Raw genomic sequence first — 23,538 nt, 5'->3', positions numbered from 1 at the left:
TAAGGAAGGAGTGCACCACCATCTGTCTGCCAAACCAGAAAGCCATTCTTCACGTCGCCTTCCCCAGCCCTCAAATGCGGCATCTCTAAGCCCTGTGGATTCCACCTCCTTCCCATCTTTTGAATTATGGACTCTTCTACAGCTCTGTCACCCTCATCTTTCACCTGGATTTCACACAGCTTCCGACAGGCTTCCTTGCATCCAGTCCCCTACCTCATGCCCGTCCATTTTCCACACAACACCAAAGTAGCTTTTTTTCCTCCAGCTTTATTGAGCCATAATTGATAAATAGGATTTTTATATACTTGAGGAGTACTCCTTGAGGATTTGATATACAAATACATTGCCAAGTGATCACAACAATCAAGCTAATTAACATACCCATCACCTTGCTCTTTTCTTTTTCTTTTCTTTTTTTTTTCTTTTCTTTTCTTTTCTTTTCTTTCTTTCTTTCTTTCTTTCTTTCTTTCTTTCTTTCTCTTTCCTTCCTTCCTTCCTTCCTTCCTTCCTTCCTTCCTTCCTCCCTTCCTCTCTCCCTCCCTCCCTCCTTGCCTCCCTTTCTTGCAACAAGAACACGTAAGATCTACCCACTTAGCATTTTTCAAATATACAATACGATATTGTTATGTGCAGTCACCATGTTGTGCATTAGATCCCCAGAACTTACTCATTGTGCATAACTGAAAGTTTGTACTCTTCGACCAACATCTCCCCATTTCTCCTTCCTTCCAGCCCCTTGCAATCACCATTCTACTCTCTGTTTCTGTAAGTTTGACTATTGTAGATTCTACACAGAAGTGATACGAGACAGTATTTGTGTTTCTGGATCTTGCTTATTTCATTTAGCATGATATCCTCCAGGTCCATCCATGTGGTCACAAATCAGAGGATTTCCTTCTTGTTAAAGAGGGTGTTGGACTTGTTACTTCCTGGTTTATAATAACCTTTCTGTGGCCCCCATTTGCAACATGAGGTCCAAAGCCCTGCCTGATGTGGGCTCTTGCCATCCTTGCCTCCACCAACCTCCCTGCCCCTTGCATACTACCTGCCAGCCACCTTGCCCTTCCTTCTGGTCCTTCATAGAGCCAAGCTCTCTCTTGCTTCCAGGCCTCGGCATATGCTTTTCCCTCTGCCTAGAACATTCCTCTCTCATCCTCTTTGCCCAGCTAACTCACACTCATCCTTTTCTGTCCCCTCCATGCCCTTCCTTGAGAGAGTGCCCTTCCTTTTGTGCTCATACCTCTGTACCCACCCTCTCCTGCCTTGTAAGTATCTCTCTCTCTCTCTTTTTTGCCTGTCACCTTCATTAGACTGGGAGCTTCTAGAAGACTAGGACTTTGTGGCTTAATCATTGCATTTCCCCAGGGTCTAGCATAAGCATGCCCTGTCCCAGAGTAAGCTCTCAACAGACACAACATATAGCAACTCCTCCCTTGTTTTCTGTGAGGAAACTGAGGCTGAGAGGAGGGAGCATAATTATGGGCAAGCAGCGGCTGGTGACAACCCTAGAACTAGAACCCTGAACCTCCCCCTCTGAGCCCAGAGCCCCTTCTGGCTTAATTGTTCAGAAACAGTCTCAGCAAATGTCATTCGGCCCAGGGAACACAGACCCCCAACCCAACAGATTGCAGGGGTATCTGGATCTCCCAACCTGTGATAGGTTGGATCTCCCAACCTCTGCTTGGGCTGCTCATCTCTCTCTGTCCAGAGCTGAGCAGAGCTGCGCAGTGTGGGAGCTGAAACGACAGATAAGCAGTACAGGTCCCTTCTCTCCAGCTCTTCCCGCTCTGTTCTGAAGCCCCCTGCCCCATTTCTGAGAACAGATTCTCACCCACCCCTTGTGCAGGTAAAGACTAAGCATTTGGGGGGCGCCTGGGTGGCTCTGTCAGTTAAGTGTCTGACACTTGGTTTCGACTCAGGTCATGATCTCGTGGTTCGGGAGATTGAGCCCTGTGTTGGGCTCTGTGCTAACAGTGTGGAAGCTGCTTGGGATTCTCTCTCCCTCTCTATCCCTCCCCTTGCTCATGCTCGCTCTCTCTCTCTCTCTCTCTCTCTCTCTCCCAAAATTAATAAACTTAAAAAACAAAAACAAAAACCTAAGCATTTTGCATTCCTCCTCACATTTTTACTGTGGAAGCCTGAGAGGACTGGCCTGGCCACCAATGGGCTGGAGCCGGATCCTACAGTCTCCCAAGAGAGCCAAGAGCCATTTGTTAAATTATCAAGAATTGATGGACCAGTTGTTAAATGGTTGAGAGCTGGAAATCTGCCTTGGTGGGAGTATTTACACCATAGAAATTCCCAAACACTACAAACCAGGACCCTCCCCCCAAAAGCCCATTGTTAAACATTTATCAACACATCTCTGACTAGCTATCTTCCTTCCCCCTACCTACCACCTACGCTACCCCTGCTCCCTCCCCTCAACCAAGTCGGCTTGGGACTCACTCTGATCCCTTGCAAAGAGCTCATTTTCAAATCAGTGACCAGTTCTTGCACAAGGGGGCAGGGTAGAATGTAGTTAGAAGCATAAGCTTAAAGTCAGACCAATCTAGAGTGAATCCCAGTCCTGCCTACAAGTCGCGTGACCCCAGGCAGATTTCTTACCCTCTCAGCACCTCCATTTCCTCATCTGTAAAATAGAGATAATAATAACACACAGTGCATCCGACTGGGTTGTTGTTGAGAATTGATTAATGAGGAATAACCCCAGAAAAAAAAAAAAAACTCAGATATTATACACAAATGTTTCAGTGGAGCTAAAAATAACTTAAAGAATGTTATCTCTGCGTGTTCTGCAGAGGGAAACCTGAGAACAGAGCTGAGAAAGGACTTGTCCCAGGTACATTTCCTAGAAAATGGCAGAGCACAGCCTGCTTCTGTGTCTTCAGACCCCTTGTTGGTTGCTCTTTCCATTATTCCAAGTTGAGGGGGAAATGTGCTATGCTTGCATAGATCTCTGGCTCTTATTCACAAAAACTCAAAGCTGTCAGTAAAAATTAATCTATTCCAAGAGGGAGTATTATTTTGTTGGTGATGATGTTGCTATTTTTGCCTGCAAAAAAAAAAAATGTGCCTTCTTATAACATCTTTTCAAAAAAACTTTTCAGTAAAGTTTTCCTGTTATGAAAATAATACATACGCATCATAGGATAGTGGAAAATATTGAAACGTAAAAGGAAGAAAAAGCCATAATCACACAACCTAAAATCAACGAGCGTTTAACATTTTTATTTGGTAGGAGTGATTTTTACATAGTTGTGAGTATGCTATAAATATGATTTTTACCCTTTTTTTACTCACACTGTGTTATTAGTTAGGATAAATAACACCAGCTGCTATAACAAAGATATCTCAGAATCTTAGTGCATTGACACAGTAAAAATTGATTTCTCTAATATGCAAAGTCCAAAATGGATGTTTCTGGTTGGTGAAAAGCCTTTCTATATGACGATTCATGAACCCAGGCTCTTCCATCTCGGGTCTCCTCCATTCCTTAGGCCTCAGAGTTCACTTTTCAGTGAATCCAGTTGGCAGATGGGGGCAGTGAAGGAGCATGAAGGACATTATGGGAGGTTTTTACGAGCCAAATCTGGCACACCGTATGCCACTTCTACCCACATCCCCTTGGCTGGAACTATCACATGGTCACACACCTAACTATAAAGGGGGTTAGAAAGTGCAATTTAACCATGTGCCCAAGAGGAAAAGGAAATGGATTTGGTGAACAACTGGCCATTGTCTGGCACAATCACAAATCACTTTTTCCACTTTGCAAATAACTTTTTTGCAACGTCTGTAACAGAATGCTCAAGTGTGTGTAATTCAGATCGGCGCCCCTGGCATTCAGAATTGAGCTCAGCATCCCTGATACAGCCTGTAAGGTTCCACATGACCTTGCACCTCTGTGCCTTGCCAATCACATTCCCTGCTCATCTCCTCCTCAGGTGCCTCTTTCGGCTCCACCGGGATCTTCAGCAACTCTTGTTTCTCATCCTGTCTCCTTCCTTGGGAACTTCGCACTTGCAATCCCTCTTCCCAGGACCCTCTCTCCCTCACTCTTAGCTAACTCCTTCAGATCTTGGCACAAATGTCGCCTCTCCAGAAAAGCCCTCCTTGACCCTCAGTCTAAGTTAGGTTCTTGCTGTAGTTCTCTCTCGTAGCACCCTGTTCTTTTCCTTCATCTCACTTAGTGTAGTTTGTGAATACATATTTATCAGTGCATTCACTGTTCAATGTCTACATTTCCCGCCACACTACAAAATTCACGCGATCTAGAACGGTGTTGACATTGCTCACCCTTCCTCGGGTGCCTGTCTAGCACGTGCCCAACAGGTGTTAGGTGGTAGTTGATTGAATGCATGTTATCATAATATCTCATAACGTGTCCATCACAGTTTACTTGGTGCTTGTTCTGTTATGTGGGCATTCTGTTCATTTCTGATATTTTGCTATTCTAAACAAGCCTGACTCTTGCATTGTAACTGGAAGGAAAGGATTTGGTCCTGCTTTTCTTGGCCCATCCACCCAACCATCTTCTCTTCATCTCTCTCCTCTCCCCTGCGCCCAGCCCTTCTTTAGGCTCGCTAGCTTTGTGACTGATCACCATTGGAACCCTTTGGACCATCAGATCACGGTCCCTCAGAAGGGTGGCTGTGGGACAGGCCACACCTCCCATCCTGCCCCTCCTCTTAGTTCCCTGCACACCCACTGCCAAAACTCAATAGATTCATCAAACTTTTCTCCAGGCTTGGACCTATAAAAAGCATTTTCATGTAAGAAAAGTAGTTCAAATAGAATGCAAAATATGACTTGTATTAGTCTAAGGCACAGGCAGAAAAAAAGTATTTTTCACCTTTGTAGAGCACGTGGGTAGACATGCACAATTGTTTGATATTTCCCTTTTAATCGGCTGTCCTTTGGAAAACAGAAGGCACCTTCTTCAAGCAACTCTATGCCTTTTTAAAAATTGTTTTAATGTTTATTTATTTTTGAGAGAGAGAGAGACAGACAGACAGACAGAGTGTAAGTGGAGGAGGGGAAGAGAGAGACAGACACAGAATCCGAAGCAGGCTCCAGGCTCTGAGCTGTTAGCACAGAGTCTGACACGGGACTCGAATCCACAAACTGAGAGATCATGACCTGAGCCGAAGTCAGACGCTTAACTAATTGAGCCACCCCGGTGCCCCAGCACCTTTACCCTTGATGGAAAATCTGACCAGCATTCAAGCCCCAGTATTTTCTCCAAGTCCTCATGGTTCATTTGAAACCAGCGTTGTCCTGGTTGGAGGGCTGGCAGCAGAACAGTCCAAGGTGGGCTTGGATCATCTACGCAGACAGCAGTGCGCTGACCAGGATCTCCTGTCCCCCTTCGGTTTCCAACTCCTTAGAGATTCTGCTGCCTGTGTGACACGTCAGGGCACATCTTGTTCCCTCAAAGCACAAATGAAGCAGTCAGATGAGCATGCTTATTCACACCTCCCAGAGACCAATCAACTGCCAGGGACAAGAGTGTAGTTAGGGTCATATTAAAGATGGAAATTCTTCCCTAAATGCACATGACCTGCAGAAACTATGCCCCTTAGTGAGCCCAGGGCTCCAGGGGGTTAGGCTGAGATGAGCAAGTCTTTATTCTGTCAAGCCTCCAGCTCCAGCCCGACATCAGATCACGTCTGGGGCTGGGCATCCCTAGCCCCTGCTGTGAAATTGAAAGCAACCAAAAAGAAAGAAAAGAAGAAATAAAAAAAGAAAGAAAGAAAGAAAGAAAGAAAGAAAGAAAGAAAGAAAGAAAGAAAGAAAAAAGAGTTCCAATGTAGGACTTGACCCATACAACTCATAAACTGCTGTTGGAACAAAAAAAAATTTTTTTTTTTTTTTTGGCAGAAGAGAGCAAGCGAGAATACAATTGGGGGAGGGGGCAGAGGGAGAGAGAGAGAGAGAGAGAGAATCTCAAGTACTCAGTGTGGAGCTGGACGTAGGGCTCGATCCCATGACCCTTGCATCATGACCTGAGCCCAGATTCAAGAGTTAGGCTCAACCAACTGAGCCACCCAGGTGCTCCTGGAGTAAATCTCCCTCACTTAGTAGTGACACATTAAAGGTGAACAATGGAAACAATTTTTCTAAGACGAAGCTGCCGAATCCTGCTGGCTACTGGAATCCTTAGTGTACATTTCATTCACCACTGATTTTCCTGGGGGTTCTGAACTGACACCAGGTGAAATTCTGCTAACTCCAATTCCCTGGAAGAATTATGAGTTACCCTTTATGTGCAGCAGCCCTGTGTTATGCCTTTTTCATAAATACCTTCCTTAATTCTCACAAACAATCCTGACGAGTAGGTATCGCACTTCCTATTTTTCAAATAGGAGAATTGATGCTCAGAAACACTCAGTGACTCTTCGGGGTCACACTAGGGGCAGTGTTGACTCTTGTCTGGTGAATGCTGAAAGGGAAGTTTTTTCCATGTGTTATCCTGTGCATTCTGAAGATTTCTCCAACAAAGAAATGCAGCTTTATTGCTCCTGATTCAACCTGAACTGTTTGTTTGGATCGACTTTTATGAAACAGACTGTTTTCTTTGACATTTAGCAACATCTCTTTCAGGAAGAAAAAAAAAAAATTCCTTGTAAATGATCCACTTGGTGGCTTTACTTCCATTATTTTATTTGCATTCCAAATCTGCTCTGTGGTCATTCTTTATGAACTCCTCAGAAGTTAGACTCCATTATCAATCAGCATGCCGTCAAGAAAACAGAAACCACTTCAGGCATTTCAGAGGGAGATTTAATACAGGGAACCGGTTACAACTTTGTTGAAAAGGATGGAGGAGCAAAACAGGAAGGTGCTGTCCCTGGAGATAAGTATTTACAGAAACTACTAAGCCCCTTGGGCTGCAGGAACAGAAGGGATATGGTATTAGCACTGCCTCTGAAATGCACAAAGTGATTTCTATTTTCTAGACTGCATGCTGATTGATAATGGATTCTAACTTCTGAGGAGTTTTAAGAATGACCCCAGAGCAGATTAGGAATGCAAATAAAATAATGGGGACCCAAGGACACCGGCCTCTGAGGCTCTTGCTGCTGCTGTTTCTGCTACTGGGGGACCCCACCACTGGCCACTGAGCAGTCAGCTCAGAGCCCCCCTGCCCCCCGCTGCCAGTTCAGGGATGCTGGGGTCCACAGACACCTGCAGTCACTCAGAACTCCTGCTGCTACAGCCAAAGCAGGAAAAATATAGCTTTTCCCTTATGCATACTTTCTAATCTCTCGTGAATGCCTCTCATTAGCAGAACCTAAATGGAAACCAGCTGGCAGGAGATGGTGGGGAATGTGGTTTCGGACTTTGGGTCCCTGCAGCACAGAGGAGGATATAGACTGTGAGCCACCAGACAGAACTCGGCCACCATGCCAGCCAGAGCTACCCAATTCCGTTGCTTTGGAATGCAGCACGTCACAGGAACTGGTCTCAAGCGCACGTGATGATCCTCAGTTATAGCCTTGGGATCACACACGACGAAAGCTTAAAGAGAGTCACGGCGTTTATATAGACATAAAGAATATGTGTGTGGGGAGAAGAGCAAGACAAATCCCTGCTCAAGCTGGGCTTTAAGAAAGGCAAAGCTAGCCCAGCCTCCTGGCTGAAATGCCAGGCCAAAGTGAGGCTGAAGCAAGGGCTTTACTCAGAACCCATCGCCTCTGTTCCCACCGTCTTCTCATGCAGGCTCCTTCAGGATGCAAGAAAGACATAGTCCCCATGACCTTTGGTGGCAGGTGTCTTAGGTCGGGTTGCCCAGGAAACAGATTCTGAGACAAAGATCTGCATACAGGAAGTTGATCAGGAACCAAACCTGGGAGGGAGGAAGTGAAGCAGGATTGGGCAAAGGGACAAGTTGAAATTGATCAGCTGTAACCATGACCTCAGCCATCCCATGGGGGCTTCTGGATCCCATGCTCCTTCACAGTTGCCCAGAATTGATGAAGGGGGTAGAACTGTGTCCCTTCACATTGACCATTGGATGTCGGCTGCCCCCCAGGGAGGGGGCATGACTGCCATTGGCACAGCTCCATTGGGGTGCTGGGCAACTCAGCAGCAGCCAAGATGCCTGACAGCTGGGGAAACGAGTGCCTTCTTCCCAAGGGGGCACTAGGACAGTACTCCACAGTGTCGACCCGGACAGAAGGCAGGTGGGAGTCCACTAGTGTTCAGGCCACAGTGTCCAGCCACCCTGGTGGTGCACTCTGAGCTGGCAAGAGAGAGAATCGGGTCCTCATGCTAGCCTGAGCCACTGTCACCACACACCGCGATGACCGGCTGCCAGAGCCCAAGTTTCTCTGTGTCCTTGTTTCCATACTACCATCCATTCTCTATCCAGCTGCCAGATCGATCTGCTCAACCCTTACATCAGATCACAGTACAGCTTTGCTCAGCCTCCCCACACCCGGGGCTCTTCCCTGTGCTTAAAATCCCCTCCAGAGCCTCCCATGGCCTCCAGGTCGGATGTGACCTGGCCCTGCCTACCTACCCGCTCCCTCGCTGTGCTCCCCCACCCTGGCCCTTTCTGTTCCCGCCCTGATTCTGCCCTTCCCCTGGAGCATCTCCCTCTTGTCTTGCAGCCTTCAACTCTTCTAGAAGCTCTTCAGTGAGGTCTTTCCTGACTGTGCAATAGACCTCTGCCCTCGCCCAGCCACTCCCTCTTATTTTCTTCATGGCGCTCTTCACTAACTAAAGTCATCTTGTTCATTTAGTGGCAAACTTGTTTTATTTGTCTCTCCTAATCAAATATAAATCTCTCCAAGGATAGGAATCAGCACCTAGAAGCTAAGAACCTGGCCCAGAATAGGCATACTTTTGCGGAAAGACACCTATTGGGCAGAATTTCGTGAAAATCACCTGATTGGTATGTGGGCTTCCTTGTGTCCATGTGTCCTTGTGTCTTATTGACATTGACTTGGCTGGGATAGTGCCCCCCGCCCCCGTCAGCCATGGGCAGGGTGACACAACTGGCTTTAGTGGTCAGACCCAACATGTGCCATGGTAACTCCTTCAGGAAAGAATCAGATGGCACATCTTCCTCAGAAGGGGGCTTCATGGAGCTTCCTGGCTTCTTCTCTGCACAGACCCTCTAAATAGCCCGTTATGTATCTGTGTGTTCTACACCACCCATTGGCTCATGTGGTTGGAGAACTCAGTCACTTGGGGGCTGATGTTTCTGAGAGGTGAGGACACCTTGGACCCAGATCCAACAGTTTATCCCTTTGACAGATGGAATCATATGCTATGGAAAATCCTTGCCTATGGGTTGGAAAGCTTCCTGGTACTTTAAATCTTTTTTATTAAAGCTCTCTGCTATTAAACATCTTTCAATAAGAATTACTACTGCCATTTACTGAGCACCTGCTGTAGGTCAGGAGCTGTGCTAGGTCCATAGCTCCGTGCTCAGGAATTTGCCCGAGGGGGCACTGTCCAGGTTTGTGATACTTGGACACTGGCCTCCTTCCATTGCATTACCTGAGACAGAAGGAGGAGCTACTGTTAGTAAAAATAGTTGTTGTGAAAAAAACTAAAATGTGACAGCTCTTACTTCAAAGATGGAGTAATTAGTTTTGTTTACAAAGTAAAGGGAGGTTCTCATCCCTACCTCATACTCCAATCGAGTGTCATTCTGTCCAAGTTTCGAAGACCATTTCAGTATATACTTTTTCATTTAACTAATAGAGATTCTGCAGCTATATTAAAAGCTGTAAGTCATCAAGACAGTATAGTACGGGCACAAAAACAGACACATGGATCAATGGAACAGAATAGAAAACCCAGAAATGGACCCACAACTCCTATATGGTCCACTAGTCTTCAACAAAGCAAGAAAGAATATCCAATGGAAAAAAAGACAGTCTCTTCAACAAATGGTGTTGGAAAAATTGAATGGCTACATGCAGAAAAATGAACCTGGACCACTTTCTTACACCATACACAAAAATAAATTCAAAATGGATGAAAGACCTAAATGTGAGACAGGAAGCCATCAAAATCCTAGAGGAGAAAGCAGGCAGCAACCTCTTTGATCTCGGCCACAGCATCTTCTTACTAGACACATGGCTGAAGGCAAAGAGAACAAAAGTGAACATGAACTATTGGGACTTCATCAAGATAAAAAGCTTCTGCACAGCAAAGGAAACAATCAACAAAACTAAAAAACAACCAATGGAATGGGAGAAGATACTAGCAAATGACATAGCTGATAAAGGGTTAGTATCCAAAATCTATAAAGAACTTATCAAACTCAACACCCAAAAAACAAATAATCCATTAAGAAATGAGCAGAAGACATGAATAGACACTTTTCCAAAGAGACAGCCAGATGGCTAACAGACACATGAAAAGATGCTCAACATCACTCATCATCAGGGAAATACAAATCAAAACCATGATGAGATACCACCTCACACCTGTCAGAATGGCTGAAATTAGCAACACAAGAAAAACAAGTTGGCGAGAATGGAGAAAGGGGAACCCTCCTGCACTGGTGGTGGGAATGCAAACTGGTGCAGCCACTCTGGAGAACAGTATGCAGGTTCCACAAAAAGTTAAAAATAGAGCTACCATACAATCCAGCAATGGCACTACTAGGTATTTACCCAAAGGATACAGAAATACAGATTTGAATGGTACAAGCACCCTGATGTTTATAGCAGCATTATCAACAATAGCCAAACTATGGAGAGAGCCCAATGTCCATTGACTGATAAAGGAATAAAGAAGATATATATGTATGTATGTATGTATACATACATGTATATATACAAATGCATATGTGTATATGACATGGTATTTGTCAGAAAAAGACATACCATTATGGTTTCCCTCATATGTGGATTTTTAAATAATTTTTTATGTTTATTTTTAAAATTTTTTTTAATATTTGTTTATTTTTGAGAGAGAGAGAGACAGAGCGCCAGCAGGGGAGGGTCAGAGGAGACACAGAATCTGAAGCAGGCTCCAGGCTCTGAGCTGTCAGCACAGAGCCTGACGTGGAGCTCGAACCCACGAGCTGTGAGAGCATGACCTGAGCCGAAGTCAGACACTTAACCAACTGAGCCACCTAGTCACCCCTATGTTTATTTATTTTTGAGAGAGAGAGCAAGCACACGAATGGAAAAAGGGCAGAGAGAGGGAGACAGAGGATTCGAAGTGGGCTCTGTGCTGACAGCAGAGAGCCCGATGCAGGCTCAAACTCACAAAATGTGAGATCATGATCTGAGCAGAAGTTGGACACTCAACCGACTAAGCCACCCAGGCACCCCGAAATTTAAGAAACAAAACAGTTGAATATATGGGAAGGGGGGAAAAAGAAAAAGAGAGAGAGAGAAACCATGAGAGACTTTTAATGATAGCGGGTTGATAGAGGGAGGTGGGTGGGGGATGGGCTAGATGGAGGATGGATATTAAGGAGGGCATTTGTTGGGATGAGCACTGAGTGTTGTATGTAAGTGATGAATCACTGAATTCTACTCCTGAAACCAATATTGCACTGTATGTTAACTAACTAGAATTTAAATACAATTTTTTAAAAAAGATTCTGCAAAATTTGTCCACATTTTATACCTACAAGTGTTTGGAGTTCTTCAAAGCTTGGCAGGAGATGGGTAAGTTAGATCTCCACCTTTATCAAAACACGAAATGTCCTCTTGTCCACACTGTCTGCATCTTTCCAGCTGTGCAAAGTGGTCTATTTGCATAAAAGTGATCCTTTCAGAAGATGTTCTGTGCTTTTCAATCATCCCTAGAAATAAAATCACAGCTCCTGTCTCACCTTACGCTGAAATGTTTTCACACTTCAGGGAATTACTTGCCATCACCTGAATATGGAATTCAGTTGGCATTAGTTTCAAAATGATACTACTTTCAGCTGTCTACAGGATTTCAAAAAGGTGTCAAAGTGGCCTTAGAAGGTGTTTCTCGTTCTGAGAACAGGTTGAGTGATTCTCTTTGTTGCAAAAGCCGCAGGGCCTCAGACTTTGGGTTTCCACCAAAGGAAGATCCTTTTTGGTGCTTTCTCCCGAGAATTGAGTGGAAACCAAAGTATTGTCTGTGCTATTACTTGATGAAGCAAGAGCATAGTGAGAGTAAAGCAGTGTCTCTTTAAAACAATTTCTTTTTCTGGGGTGCCTGGGTGGCTCAGTCGGTTGAGCGTCCAACTTCGGCTCAGGTCATGATGTCGCGGTCTGTGAGTTTGAGCCCTGCGTCGGGCTCTATGCTGACAGCTCGGAGCCTGGAGCCTGCTTTGGATTCTGTGTCTCACTCTCTCTCTGCCCCTCCCCCGCTCATGCTCTGTCTCTCTCTCTCTCTCTCTCTCTCTCTCTCTCTGTCAAAAATAAATACACATTAAAAAAAATTTTCAAACAATTTCTTTTTCTAATTGCATGTTAATGGAAAGATAGGAAAGAATTTATTTCTGGAATAGGAGCAACATGCTGTAGTGAAATGGCATGGGCATTAAAATCAAACTCGGATCTGACTCCCAGCAGCCTCACTTACAGTGGACCTAATATAGAGTGCATAACCTCTCTTGGTCTCAGTTTCTTGGTCTGTAAAATGAGGATCATCCCCCTTTCCACTCAAGCTTGTCAAAAAGATTCATTGATAGAATGTGTCGATTTCCTGCACGGTTACTGAATTTTGATGGGTCATGGGTCTTGGCCAAGGGGAGACCCCACCCGCTCTTCATGTCCCCGATTTATTTAGCCCAGCATATGGAAGCCCGGTATCAGCCAGCAAGGCAAATACAGCAGATGATGCTGTGTGTAGCCCCCGGGGTCCCTAATGAGGGATGCTCAGCTGCCTGTGACACAAGGCAGGTCTCACTGGCTCAAGAAGCTTAATTTTGTGCTGCCCCATAGCCCATTTATAATTGGGGCTGATGTCACCCCTCAGGAAGAACTTACAAAAACATTCTCTATCCTTAATAAGAAATACGAACCAACCTCCAGCCCCCTTCTGGTCCTCACGCCAAACAGTCTGAGCAGAGTCTCCTTAATGGGTAGGGCACAGGCGCAGAGTCGGGGCCAGGCTTCAAGGGCCTCATCTCCGCCTCCATCTTTCCAGCACCCCGGAAGACCTTGTCCCAGGATAACAGGACACATGGGTGTTTAATGGATAATCATGATAATAACAATGATGCATATCTCAGCTTTAATTCACGTGTGTTGTTTTCATTATTGATTTTGTGCTCTTCAGATGAACCAGATAAAGTCACAACCGGTTTTAAAACAATTAGTTTAATTTTGCCTCTGCAGTCTAGCGGGAACCTATTTTTTTCAATATTAATAGTCACATTGTACAATTTATGAATTTCAGCTGAGATCCATAGTGTCTGAGCTAATATGGCATTTCTCTTTTATTTTCGTTTGTTTTGTTTTTAGGGTCAAGTTGTGTTCCGGAATGGGGAGAGGATGGGGACCATTAAATTTACTCAATTTCAAGGTAGGCTTTTTGATGCTTATTCTTTCTAGTTGATGAGTTCTTATATGGGGATGTTGTGTTTCTGCAATAAAATACATCAAAAGAAATGAAAGTATGATGTTCCAGATAAGAGAGAGTAGAGTCAGTAGAAAACACTTCTCTGTGAAAACATTAGTTTCAACTTATTTAGAATATTTTTCTCAACTGCATGACTTCTCAGGCTATTCAGTCTTCCCACATGACTCTGAGAAGCTCGTGAAAGTATAGAGAGTGGGGGTTAAGCCCGCTCCAGTATTCTGAGAAAGCTTGCATTGTTTTTTTGATTATAGAAATTTTCAAACAGACCCTAAATTTGAGAGAATTGCATAATAAACCCTGTGTACCCATCACCTGACTTCAACCATCATCCGCATTTTGCTAATCTTGCTTTATCTGTACTCACCCACCTCACCCTTTTTTTTTTCTGTAATGTTTAAAACAGCTCCCAGACATTATCTCATTTCAATCTATAAATACTGCAGTATGCATTCCCAGTAGATAAGGACCTTTCAGAACATAACCACGATACTATTATCCCACCTAAAACATTTAACAAAGTTTTTTTTTAAGTTTATCCATTTTGAGAGAGAAAGAGAGGGAGCACAGGAGCAGGGGGAGGAGCAGAGAGAGGAGAGAGAGAATCCCAAACAGGTTCCACACTGTCAGCCAGACTCGGCTTGATCTCACTAACCGTGAGATCATGACCTGAGCTGAAATCAAGAATCAGACACTTAACCGACTGAGTCACCCAGGCACCCCTGACAATGATTCTTAGTTGAATCTTAGACACTTCTAGTCTATGTGGATTCTCTGATTTTCTCCAAAAGGCCTTTACAGTGTGTGGGAGAATCCACACAAGGTCCACTCGTTGCATCTGGTTGGTATCTCTTTTAACCCATAATCATCCCCCACGTGCTTGTTATAGGTCATTTTTTTTTAAGAAACTAGGTCATTTTTTGGATTTTTCTGTTGTCCGTGTTCGAGGGGGTTCAGAAACCTTCCAGACCACGTTCCTCATGTAAGGTGGAAGTGGAGGCCCCGAGAGGGGTTGGGGCTTGTCAGAGAGTACAGGGCATCTGTGGGAGTGGGACTGCGCTTTCCTCCAGGTAGACACCTCCGTCAGTCATCAGCAGGTTTGTTAGCCAAAACCACTAGATGCACTGTTCTTTACCGCAGTTTTTTTTTAGCATCTGGATGTTTCTGGAAAATCCAGAAACAAGAGCAGTGCCTTCTGCGTCAGATCCCAAAGTCATCCAAGGGAAAGCAAAAAGTGAAATCGAGTTATTCAGGTTCATTCAGACAAATCCCACCGGATTGAGATCAATGAGGAGAGGTGTTTGGTACTATGGCTCCGTAATTCAATCTTGTAGACTCACCCATTCGTCTTCTGATGGCAGGTAATTGAAACGCATGTCAGCTCCCTGGCATGCACAAAAGATGTAATTTTCGGCAAATGTAATTATTTTCCCATTTGTTAGTCTTGCTTCTTCATTGGTTGAACCAAGTAAGCATCTTGGCAAAGATGCTTCCTTTTTTTTTTCTTTTTTTGAGTGATTGTAACTAAATTCTCTTGTCACATTTCCAGTTCTCAAATTATATCATTCTGGGAGAATATTTTATAAAATATTGATTGGCTGATCACAGCTACAAGTGCGTGCCAATTTTATTGCCTTTTTTTTTTTTCATATGTTAGGATAAGGCACCAACCCCAGTGACTAGTTTTAGGCATTTGTAAGGAAAGCAGAGGAGCAAACAGAAGTTCAGAGGTGGGTCTGACCCACCTTAGCTCAAGTCCATATAGCATATCAGGCAAGTGACTTCACCTGTGTGGAGTTCTCATCTGTAAAATAGGAATATAATCCTATTTACCTTCTTGGAATATGGGAAGAACTCAATGAGATAACACATAGAAATATGTGCACGTATTTCTTGCTCAGCAAGTAGTAGCAATTATGATTAGCACTATGTCAAAAATTATGACACTTTTCTGGGGCAAATCCAGATTTTCTTGGTGTGTTGAAACCCCCCCAGGTGCCTTTCCATCTGCCTGCCCTTTATAGCTTTTCCCCACACTTAGCCATATGTAGGATGTCAGACAGGGAAAGGTCTTAGAGATGATCCCACTCCACTACCTCATGGTGGAAATGGGAAACTGAGGCTCAGGGGAGGGAGCTGTTCTGCCCAGGGACACAAGCCAGTTAGTGGCAGAGCTGAGACTGGACCTCAGCTCCCCCTCCTTGTGCTCACATGCACACCTCTGCCTGTTTTCCCTTCACATTTGTGTCCAGTTTTTTTTTTTAATTTGTTTAATGTTTTATTTATTTTTGAGAGACAGAGAACATGAGCAGAGGAGGGGAAGAGAGAGAGGGAGACACAAAATATGAAGGAGGTTCCAGGCTCTGAGCTGTCAGCACAGAACCCGACGTGGGGCTCGAACCCACAAACTGTGAGATCATGACCTGAGCCAAAGTTGGATGCTTAACCGACTGAGCCACCCAGGTGCCCCTGTGTCCAGTTTTTATTGAACATCAGAGCTGGGCCTGCAGAGACTCCTGTTTATACAGGTTTTTTCTCATATAATTTATTGTCAAATTGGCTTCCATACAACACCCAGTGCTCATCCCAACAAGTGCCCTCCTCAATGCCCATCTCCCATTTTCCCCTCTCCCCCACCCCCAACAGCCCTGTTTGTTCTCTATATTTAAGAGTCTCTTATGGTTTGCCTCCCTCTCTGTTTGTAACTATTCTTTTCCTCCTTCCCCTCCTCCATGGTCTTCTGGTAAGTTTCTCAAGATCCACATATGAGTGAAAACATATGATATCTGTCCTTCTCTGACTGACTTATTTCACTTAGCATAATACCCCCCAGTTCCATCCACGTTGCTGCAAATGGCCAGATTTCATTCTTTCTCATTGCCAAGTAGTATTCTGTTGAATATATAAACCACATCTTCTTTATCCATTTATCAGTTGATGGACATTTAGGCTCTTTCCATAATTTGGCTATTGTTGAAAGCACTGCTATAAACATTGGGGTACAAGTGCCCCTATGCATCAGCACTCCTGCATCCCTTGGGTAAATTCCTAGCAGTGCTCTTGCTGGGTCATAGGGTAGATCTATTTTTAATTTTTCAAGGAACCTCCACACTGTTTTCCAGAGCAGCTGCACCAGTTTGCATTCTGTATGGGTTTTTTTAAAATAATTACTTGTTTTTGGGAGAACACAAGCAGGGGAGAGGCAGAGAGAAGGGTGACAGAGGATCTGAAGTGGACTCTGCGCTGACAGGCTGACAGCAGCAAGCCTGATGTGGGGCTCGAGCTCATGAACCACGAGACCATGACCTGAGCCAAAGTCAGATGCTCAACCGACTGAGCCACCCAAACACCCCTGTTATATGTTTTTAAAACATAGATCCTGTTGATAGAGGGATTCTGTTATTTGGGGGCTGAAATGAGCCACTAGAATGCTGGGGGCATGTTCGTGTCAGCACAAGAGTTCATTTTCCAAATGTAAAGGGTCTCAGAGGTGCACTGTCTGCCTGGATGGAGGGGCATTGCATTATTGAATAGGCTGACCACCTGAAGGGTGCCTGGTTATCATCTGGGAAACTGACGCCCGGACAGGGGAAGTGACTTGGCTGGGGCAGACCCATCCCATGGTGAGGTCATTCCTTCTAGTCTCTGGCCCCATGCTTCCCTGGGCTGGTCCACACAATGTTTTCTAGGACTTTCCAGGATTTGCCCATAGGATGGGCCTGCCCCTTATCCTGGATTACCCACTCTTACATCTCCACTGGCCTTTCAAAAAGGCTTCTAAATGGGACCACCATGTTTTTTCTGCCGTGTCCTTCACGCTGACTCTCTCCCTGTCTGCTTCTCTCTCCCTTACTCCTGCCTTGTATTTAGAGGGGACAGTGAACAACAGGGCTTACTTCAGAGCTTGGCTCAGACAGCCAGCCCCAGCAGTGGGGCCTCTCTTTGCAGGGGCTGCTTCAAGACTCACACTCAGGCTGTCTCAAAGCCCACTAACCTGATCTTGTAAGATGGCCCATCCCACCCTTCCTCTGAAGACCTCACGAGATGCTCTTTTAGCTCCTTGTTTGTGCAGAGCTCCTGGTGCCTTCCAGACTCTTGTACCTACCATAAAGGAAGCATTTTGTAGGAGGCTCTGTGTTTGCAAAACTAAAACACGAGTGAGTTGGAAATGGGAGGCAGCTTTGGAGAGAAGACTAAAAGGGGAGTCAATAAACCGTCCTCCTGCACTTTCTGATTCCAAAGCTGTAAAGTTGGTAGGACAAATGCCTGGAATTTGGTAGGCCTCCAGTACAAGTTTATTGAATTAATCTGGGAGCAAAAGACCTGGATTCAAGTCCTGGCTCTGAAGCTTAGCAGCAGTGTAACCCTGGGCAAGTCACTTCGTCTCCCTAGGCCTTAACTTAATCCTCTGGAAAATGGGATGGCACTAATGCCAGCCCTTGCCCAGTTGGAGTGGAGAAAGGGCCACATGAGATCTTGCTCTATAAATTCTCAAGAGCTGGGAAGCTAGTCACATTCCTGACGCAGTGCCTGGCTTCTGGCCAGCTCTTGGTAATGCTCACTGGATTAGCTGGTGATAGGACTTGTGGAAATTTAAGAACATCTTCATTTACTTGTGGTTTGCAGCGACTTGTCTCACAAACAGCAGTTAGCCTTGACAGCAGAGGGAACCAAAGCTAATTCAAGATGGTGGCCATTGTTGCATCAGCCTGGAGAAACTACCTCTTTTGTAAAGTTAGGAATGCTGGGTAAACAGAACTGTTCTAAAATAACGTGCCAGAATTAGATTCATGGCCTCCCTTGAGACGGAGGCATTTTTAATCCAGGAGAGGCTTCAGATCCCTACGAAGGATCTCTCCATTTACTTCGTTTTCAAGGGTTCCCAGAGCTTTTAACTGTCAACAGGACAATCGTAGAGTGTAGATGGTGGATGCCATCAGTGACACATCCATACTCCCTGAACATCCATTATTTCCAAAGAAATAGCTCATTAAAGGCACCTGAACCCCTCACCCTGTGCAAGGAGAAGGCCAGACGTCCAGGGAGTTAGCCCTTCCAGGGACAGCCTTGCACCAAGGAGGAGAGAGAAGCAGAGGATAAACCTCTCAGTAGCCTTCCCTCTTGGGTGGGGAAACTGCAAGGTATGTTCTGCTCTGTCTCTGGGGGTCCCCAGTGGGATTTTGCCTCAGCTGCCCACCCAGAAACCTGCTCATTAATGCCCCTTTACTGGCTCCCTTCCCTTCCCTGTCTCACCTCCCCCACACCCCTTCAAGCTGCCCTAGGATCACTCTCCAGTAAATTCCATGCCCTCTTACTCTTGCCTCGGGCGCTGTTCTGAGTGAGCCACCTGTGGTCAGAGCAGGAGTTAGCGTCCTGTTGGCTGCACACCTTGGGTGGAGTGGGGGGCCAAGGCCCGGACTCCTTTCAGTTCCACATTCACTCACCCTCCCCCACGCTGTCGCTGACTTTCATGAAACCACGTGGAGAGGAGGATGAATGCCAGGGAATTGGCTTCTTTTTTCTCTCAAGAGAAGAAAGAATCCATGTTCCTGCCGAAGTCTAAACACGGTTGGGAGTTTGCAGCAGGGGAGGAAGTCGAGTGAAGCCATGATTAGAGCCTTGTTTGTGCTCTTCGGCAGCTCTGAGCATCTGTGTGCTCCACTCGCCGGCCCTGCCTTCATTAGGCCTGTTTGTCAGAGTCACAGCAAATGACGATGTGCTCGAGTTTCACACGGCTTCTGTGCAACATAAAGGGCTCAGACTTTGGACTTTTATGTTTCGGCACCTGATTTGAAGGGCTGGGGTCTTGCATCACGCCAATGGCATAAATGTCATTTGGAAGGTACTTAGTGAAATGTGGGCTCGTCCTCCCCGCTGGCAGCCATTAATTACCTTTAGGTCTTTGGGGTAAGAGATATGGTTCTATGCAGTGCGCATTTCCTGAGCACCTGCCAGGCGCTTTACCAAGTCCTCTGAGGGAAGCCAAGTTGAATAAGGTACGGTCCCTGCCTCCCAGGGGCTTCGTGATTTCTCGGGCAGAGAGCCAGGACGATAAAAGTGGGAAGATGATTTCCCAGAACCTACTAGAAAACTTTCAGAGCTAGTCTGGCCCTTGTTTGAGATGCTCGAGGCTGGTTTTTAGTATCAAGGAGTGTGTCGTAGCTCCCTCCACCCAGCCGTGGGTCTGGAAAGGCCAGTTGGTTGGACTGCCGCTCGCCTTGGTATAATTAAGATGGAGACATAGTCCACTAACCTGCAGGATATGGTGCGGAGCTGTGGGTCAGCAGGAATGGAAGGACACATGTGTATGTGGGCTCCTTGACGCTGGAAGCCTGACTCTGACACTGCCCAGCCTTTGTGATGCAGGCTTACCTTTCAGAGAGCCCAAGAAAGGTAGCCTGGAAGACAGAATTATTAACAGACCTTGTGTTTCATTGAGCTATAGACTCTCCATGTTGAAGGGAGCCCTGACTCTCTTTTGCAGCATTACCTCTACTTAAATGCCTCCGGTGATGGGGAACTCATCTCCTCATATGGAGAAAGTCTATGAGTGTTCAAAGTCTATGCCTCTTCATCACTAGCTAGGTGCTGTGGCTTAATCTCTCTAAGCCATCATTTTCAGCATTCAGTTTAAAATAGTAAAACTAAAGGAGATCACTTTCTTTGCCTTGAGTGATGGTGACAATTCGATGGTGTGAAGCTATGAACAGTTCGGTGACTGGCACAGAGAAGGGCCGTGGCAACTGTAACCCCAGATTTGCCCCCCCCCCCAGAATTTCTTGAGAAAAGTAAGATCTTCCTCCCTTAGGACACATTTCATGTTCCTCATTTCATGGGACATTGTTATCATTGGTCCAGGAAAGCCCCTCTCTGTTTGTCTATGCCCTTATCTCTAGCATTTGTTCTTATCCTGCACTCCCGCCTCCCCCAGGAAAGGGCAAACACTCTGAGTGTTTTAATGCATATATTGTGTTGATATGTCCTCACAAAATGTGGATTGATGTCTTGAATGCATATATTTTGATTTATATCAATGCAACTGGATTATATATCTTCTTCTGTTTCTTTCTCTTTCTTTTTTTTTTTCCTCCCACTCAGCACTTTCTTTTTGGAGATGCTTCCATGTTTCTATGTGAACATCTGAGCTATGACTTTCACTGATCATTCCATGGGGTGCATTCATGCTTTACCCATCCATTCTCCCAGTGATAGGCACCCAGGCCACCTTCAGCTCCCTACCTATATAAATAACAAGTATCCCCTTATGAACCCAACTGGGCATTTATTTAGGACAAATGTCCAGGAGCAGAACTGTTGGATGGGGAGGTGGGTGAACACTAAACATGCCTAAGATCTGCCAAATGGCTCTTTCAATACCCACACCCGTCTCCACTGCCACCAGCATGGAGATTCCTGTGTCCCTCCTCCCACAAGTACTTGCCAATCCCTGGCTCTCTCATTTTCTGTCCATCTAAAGGAAAAAGTAATATCATATTGTGGTTTTAAATATCATTTCTCTGTTAACTAATGAGGTTTGGGCATTTCTTCCCGTGTTTATGGGCCATTTGTTGATTATGACCACTTTTATTTTGAGAAAACTGTCTTTTCCTTATTAACTTGCTAGAGATCCTTATATATTCTAAATCTTAGTTTCCTTTTACCTTTAGGCTTTGTAGATATCTTCTCTAATTCAATCACTTGTCTATAAAGTATTTGTTGAACAGAAGTTCTTAATTTTGATTTGGATGAATTCCTTTTTCTCCCATATGGTTTGGGCTTTTGAGGTTTCTAAAAAATCATTTCCTGGCACCTTCATGCCAGGTCCTGACTGGATTTAGGGGGTTGCCGAGCTGGGTAAGATGCATCCATGCCCTCAGAGAGCTCCTGATCCAGTGGGCACAGACACAGAACCTCAAGTGCATACGACATGTGGTGAGGACATTCAGAAGAGGGGCAATTGGCTCCACCTGACAGATTCCAGGAAGGCTACCTGGGAGATGTGGCACCCGAGATGAATTCTGAAGGGCCAGTGGGAGCTAGCCAAGAAGAGAAGAAAAAAGATATTCTAGGTGCAAATAACCTGTTGTGTTTGTATGTGTCCTGTGCGTCCCCTGCTACTTAGCTTTTGTCCGGCCCAGTTTACCTAAGTCCATAGACAAATCTGCCCTTAGCAGGGTTATTATATTCCCAGGCCATTTGACCAGTGTCCACCTGGCCTGTTAAAAATTTCCAACCAAAGGTCACTGACATTAATTTGTTAAAAACGTGGCAGCGGCATATTGTTTGTGAATACAGAGAAGAATGTTTGCAGGATTCGGACCAAGGAAGCACAGAGTCTGTCTGCTCAGTGCTGCCGAGAGGTGCGGCTCAGCTCTGCTCCTCACTGGGTGACAGGAGGGTGACCCTCTAGGGCCTGCGCTCAGGCAGTGACCAGACCGGGGACTACTTCCTGAGGAATGGCTGGCCACCTGGAGAAGAGTAGAATCAAAGCCTGTGATCACCGTGCTCTGACCTCTGAAGAACCACCAGGAACAGGGGTCCATGTGATGTGTGCCCCCCCCTCCCCCCCCCACCCAGGCAGAGCCAGGACCTGTGAAGGGAAGTCTCAGGAGGCAGATTTCAGCTTGGAATGAGGAAGACCCTTGAAAGCAATTGCAGAATCACCAAACAAGAGTTGGAGGCCGTGAACATCTCCCCGTCCAGCCTACTGGCTTTAGCAAAACCCATGAAGGGGCCACGACTTCCTGGGGGCTCCTCACTGAGGCGGCAGGGGAGCCAAGACTAACTCCAAGGGTCCTGTCTACCAGCCAGAGTTCTTTCCTACCCCAAGTTTAGGATTTTGGTAGGGGGTCCTAGAATGAATGGAGTGATTGTGTTAGGCTTTCATGTTTTATTTTTGTTGAGTCAAATCCATCCTTTGTTTTTTGCCTCAGAGTCATACACTGAGTTTGTTTGTGACAAACTTTAAAGAACACGTACACCTCCTTCCATTCAGATCGAGAGCCAGTTGAGGACAAATGGACGGTGAGGGGGGAGGGGAGGAGAGCCCACGTAGCAGGATGTTGGCGACCCTATCACTCGTCCTCCCGCCTGGGGGTTGCGGTCCCAGGAGGAGGCAGAATCGCTCTGATTGAAGCTGTTTCCCGGCCGTCTCGTGCGTGCTCCCAGGCCCACAGCCAGTGAATATTTTCAGACTGGACTTTTTTTGGCAGCCCAATTTTCACCAATAGGACCTATTTTCTTTACGTATCATCCAAATATAAAATTTGAAATAAAGAAGGAGCTTTTTAAAGAAAACCCTTCTTTTTGCCCCACAACAAGGAAGCAGCATTGTTCTGCAGGAGAGGGGCTTTCTGTTCCACACTATTTTTAGCTTCTTAGAACAGAAAGTGTCGGCATTGAAAGGCCTTCAGTCAAATGTAGTGGTTCTCAACTCTGGCTGTGTGTTAGGATCAGCTTAGGAGACTTTTAAAAAATCCTGCCACCCTGGGGCGCCTGGGTGGCTCAGTCGGTTAAGTATCTGACTTCGGCTCAGGTCATGATCTCACAGTTCATGAGTTTGAGTCCCACATCGGGTGAGCTCGAGCCCTGCTTTGGGTGAGCACAAGCATCGCTTTAGGGTGAGCCCTGCTTGTCTCTCTCCCTCTCTCTCTCTGCCCCTTGCGCACTTGTACCCTCTCTCTCAAAAAAAAAAAAAACAAAGTACTGCCAACCAAAACCCACCCCTCAACCCCCCAGAAGTTCTAATATAATGGACCCATATTAGGACTAGGGCATATGTTTTTTCTAGCGGTTCCCCGGGTGATACTAATGCCCAGCCAGGGCTGAGAATCATTGGAAGGAAGCCCTGCAGTGCAGTTAGCAGATGGAGAAACTGAGACCCAGAGAAAGGGACAGTGTGTCCAGGGTCACACAGTGAGTCAGTGGCAAGCATGGCAGAGTTGTGGGGGCAGGGAGGCCAGCCAGTGACACTCTCAACACTGCAGCCCTCTGCTCAGT

At 45.7% G+C, this 23,538-nt stretch overlaps 1 protein-coding gene across 1 annotated transcript in view; it reads left to right on the top strand.

Annotated features, from left to right (window-relative positions):
• The window catches only part of GABBR2 (gamma-aminobutyric acid type B receptor subunit 2), a 236,672-nt gene that overhangs the window by 125,947 nt on the left and 87,187 nt on the right, over window positions 1-23,538 (top strand). Inside the window, exon 8 of the mRNA XM_042963492.1 lies at window positions 13,425-13,485. Coding sequence (XP_042819426.1) covers window positions 13,425-13,485 — 61 coding nt within the window. The remainder of the gene's footprint in view (window positions 1-13,424; window positions 13,486-23,538) is intronic.

The sequence above is a fragment of the Panthera tigris genome, chromosome D4, assembly GCF_018350195.1.
Source record: "Panthera tigris isolate Pti1 chromosome D4, P.tigris_Pti1_mat1.1, whole genome shotgun sequence".
In the NCBI taxonomy this organism is placed as follows: Eukaryota; Metazoa; Chordata; class Mammalia; order Carnivora; family Felidae; genus Panthera; species Panthera tigris.
This window is presented reverse-complemented; position numbering and strand designations above follow the sequence as displayed.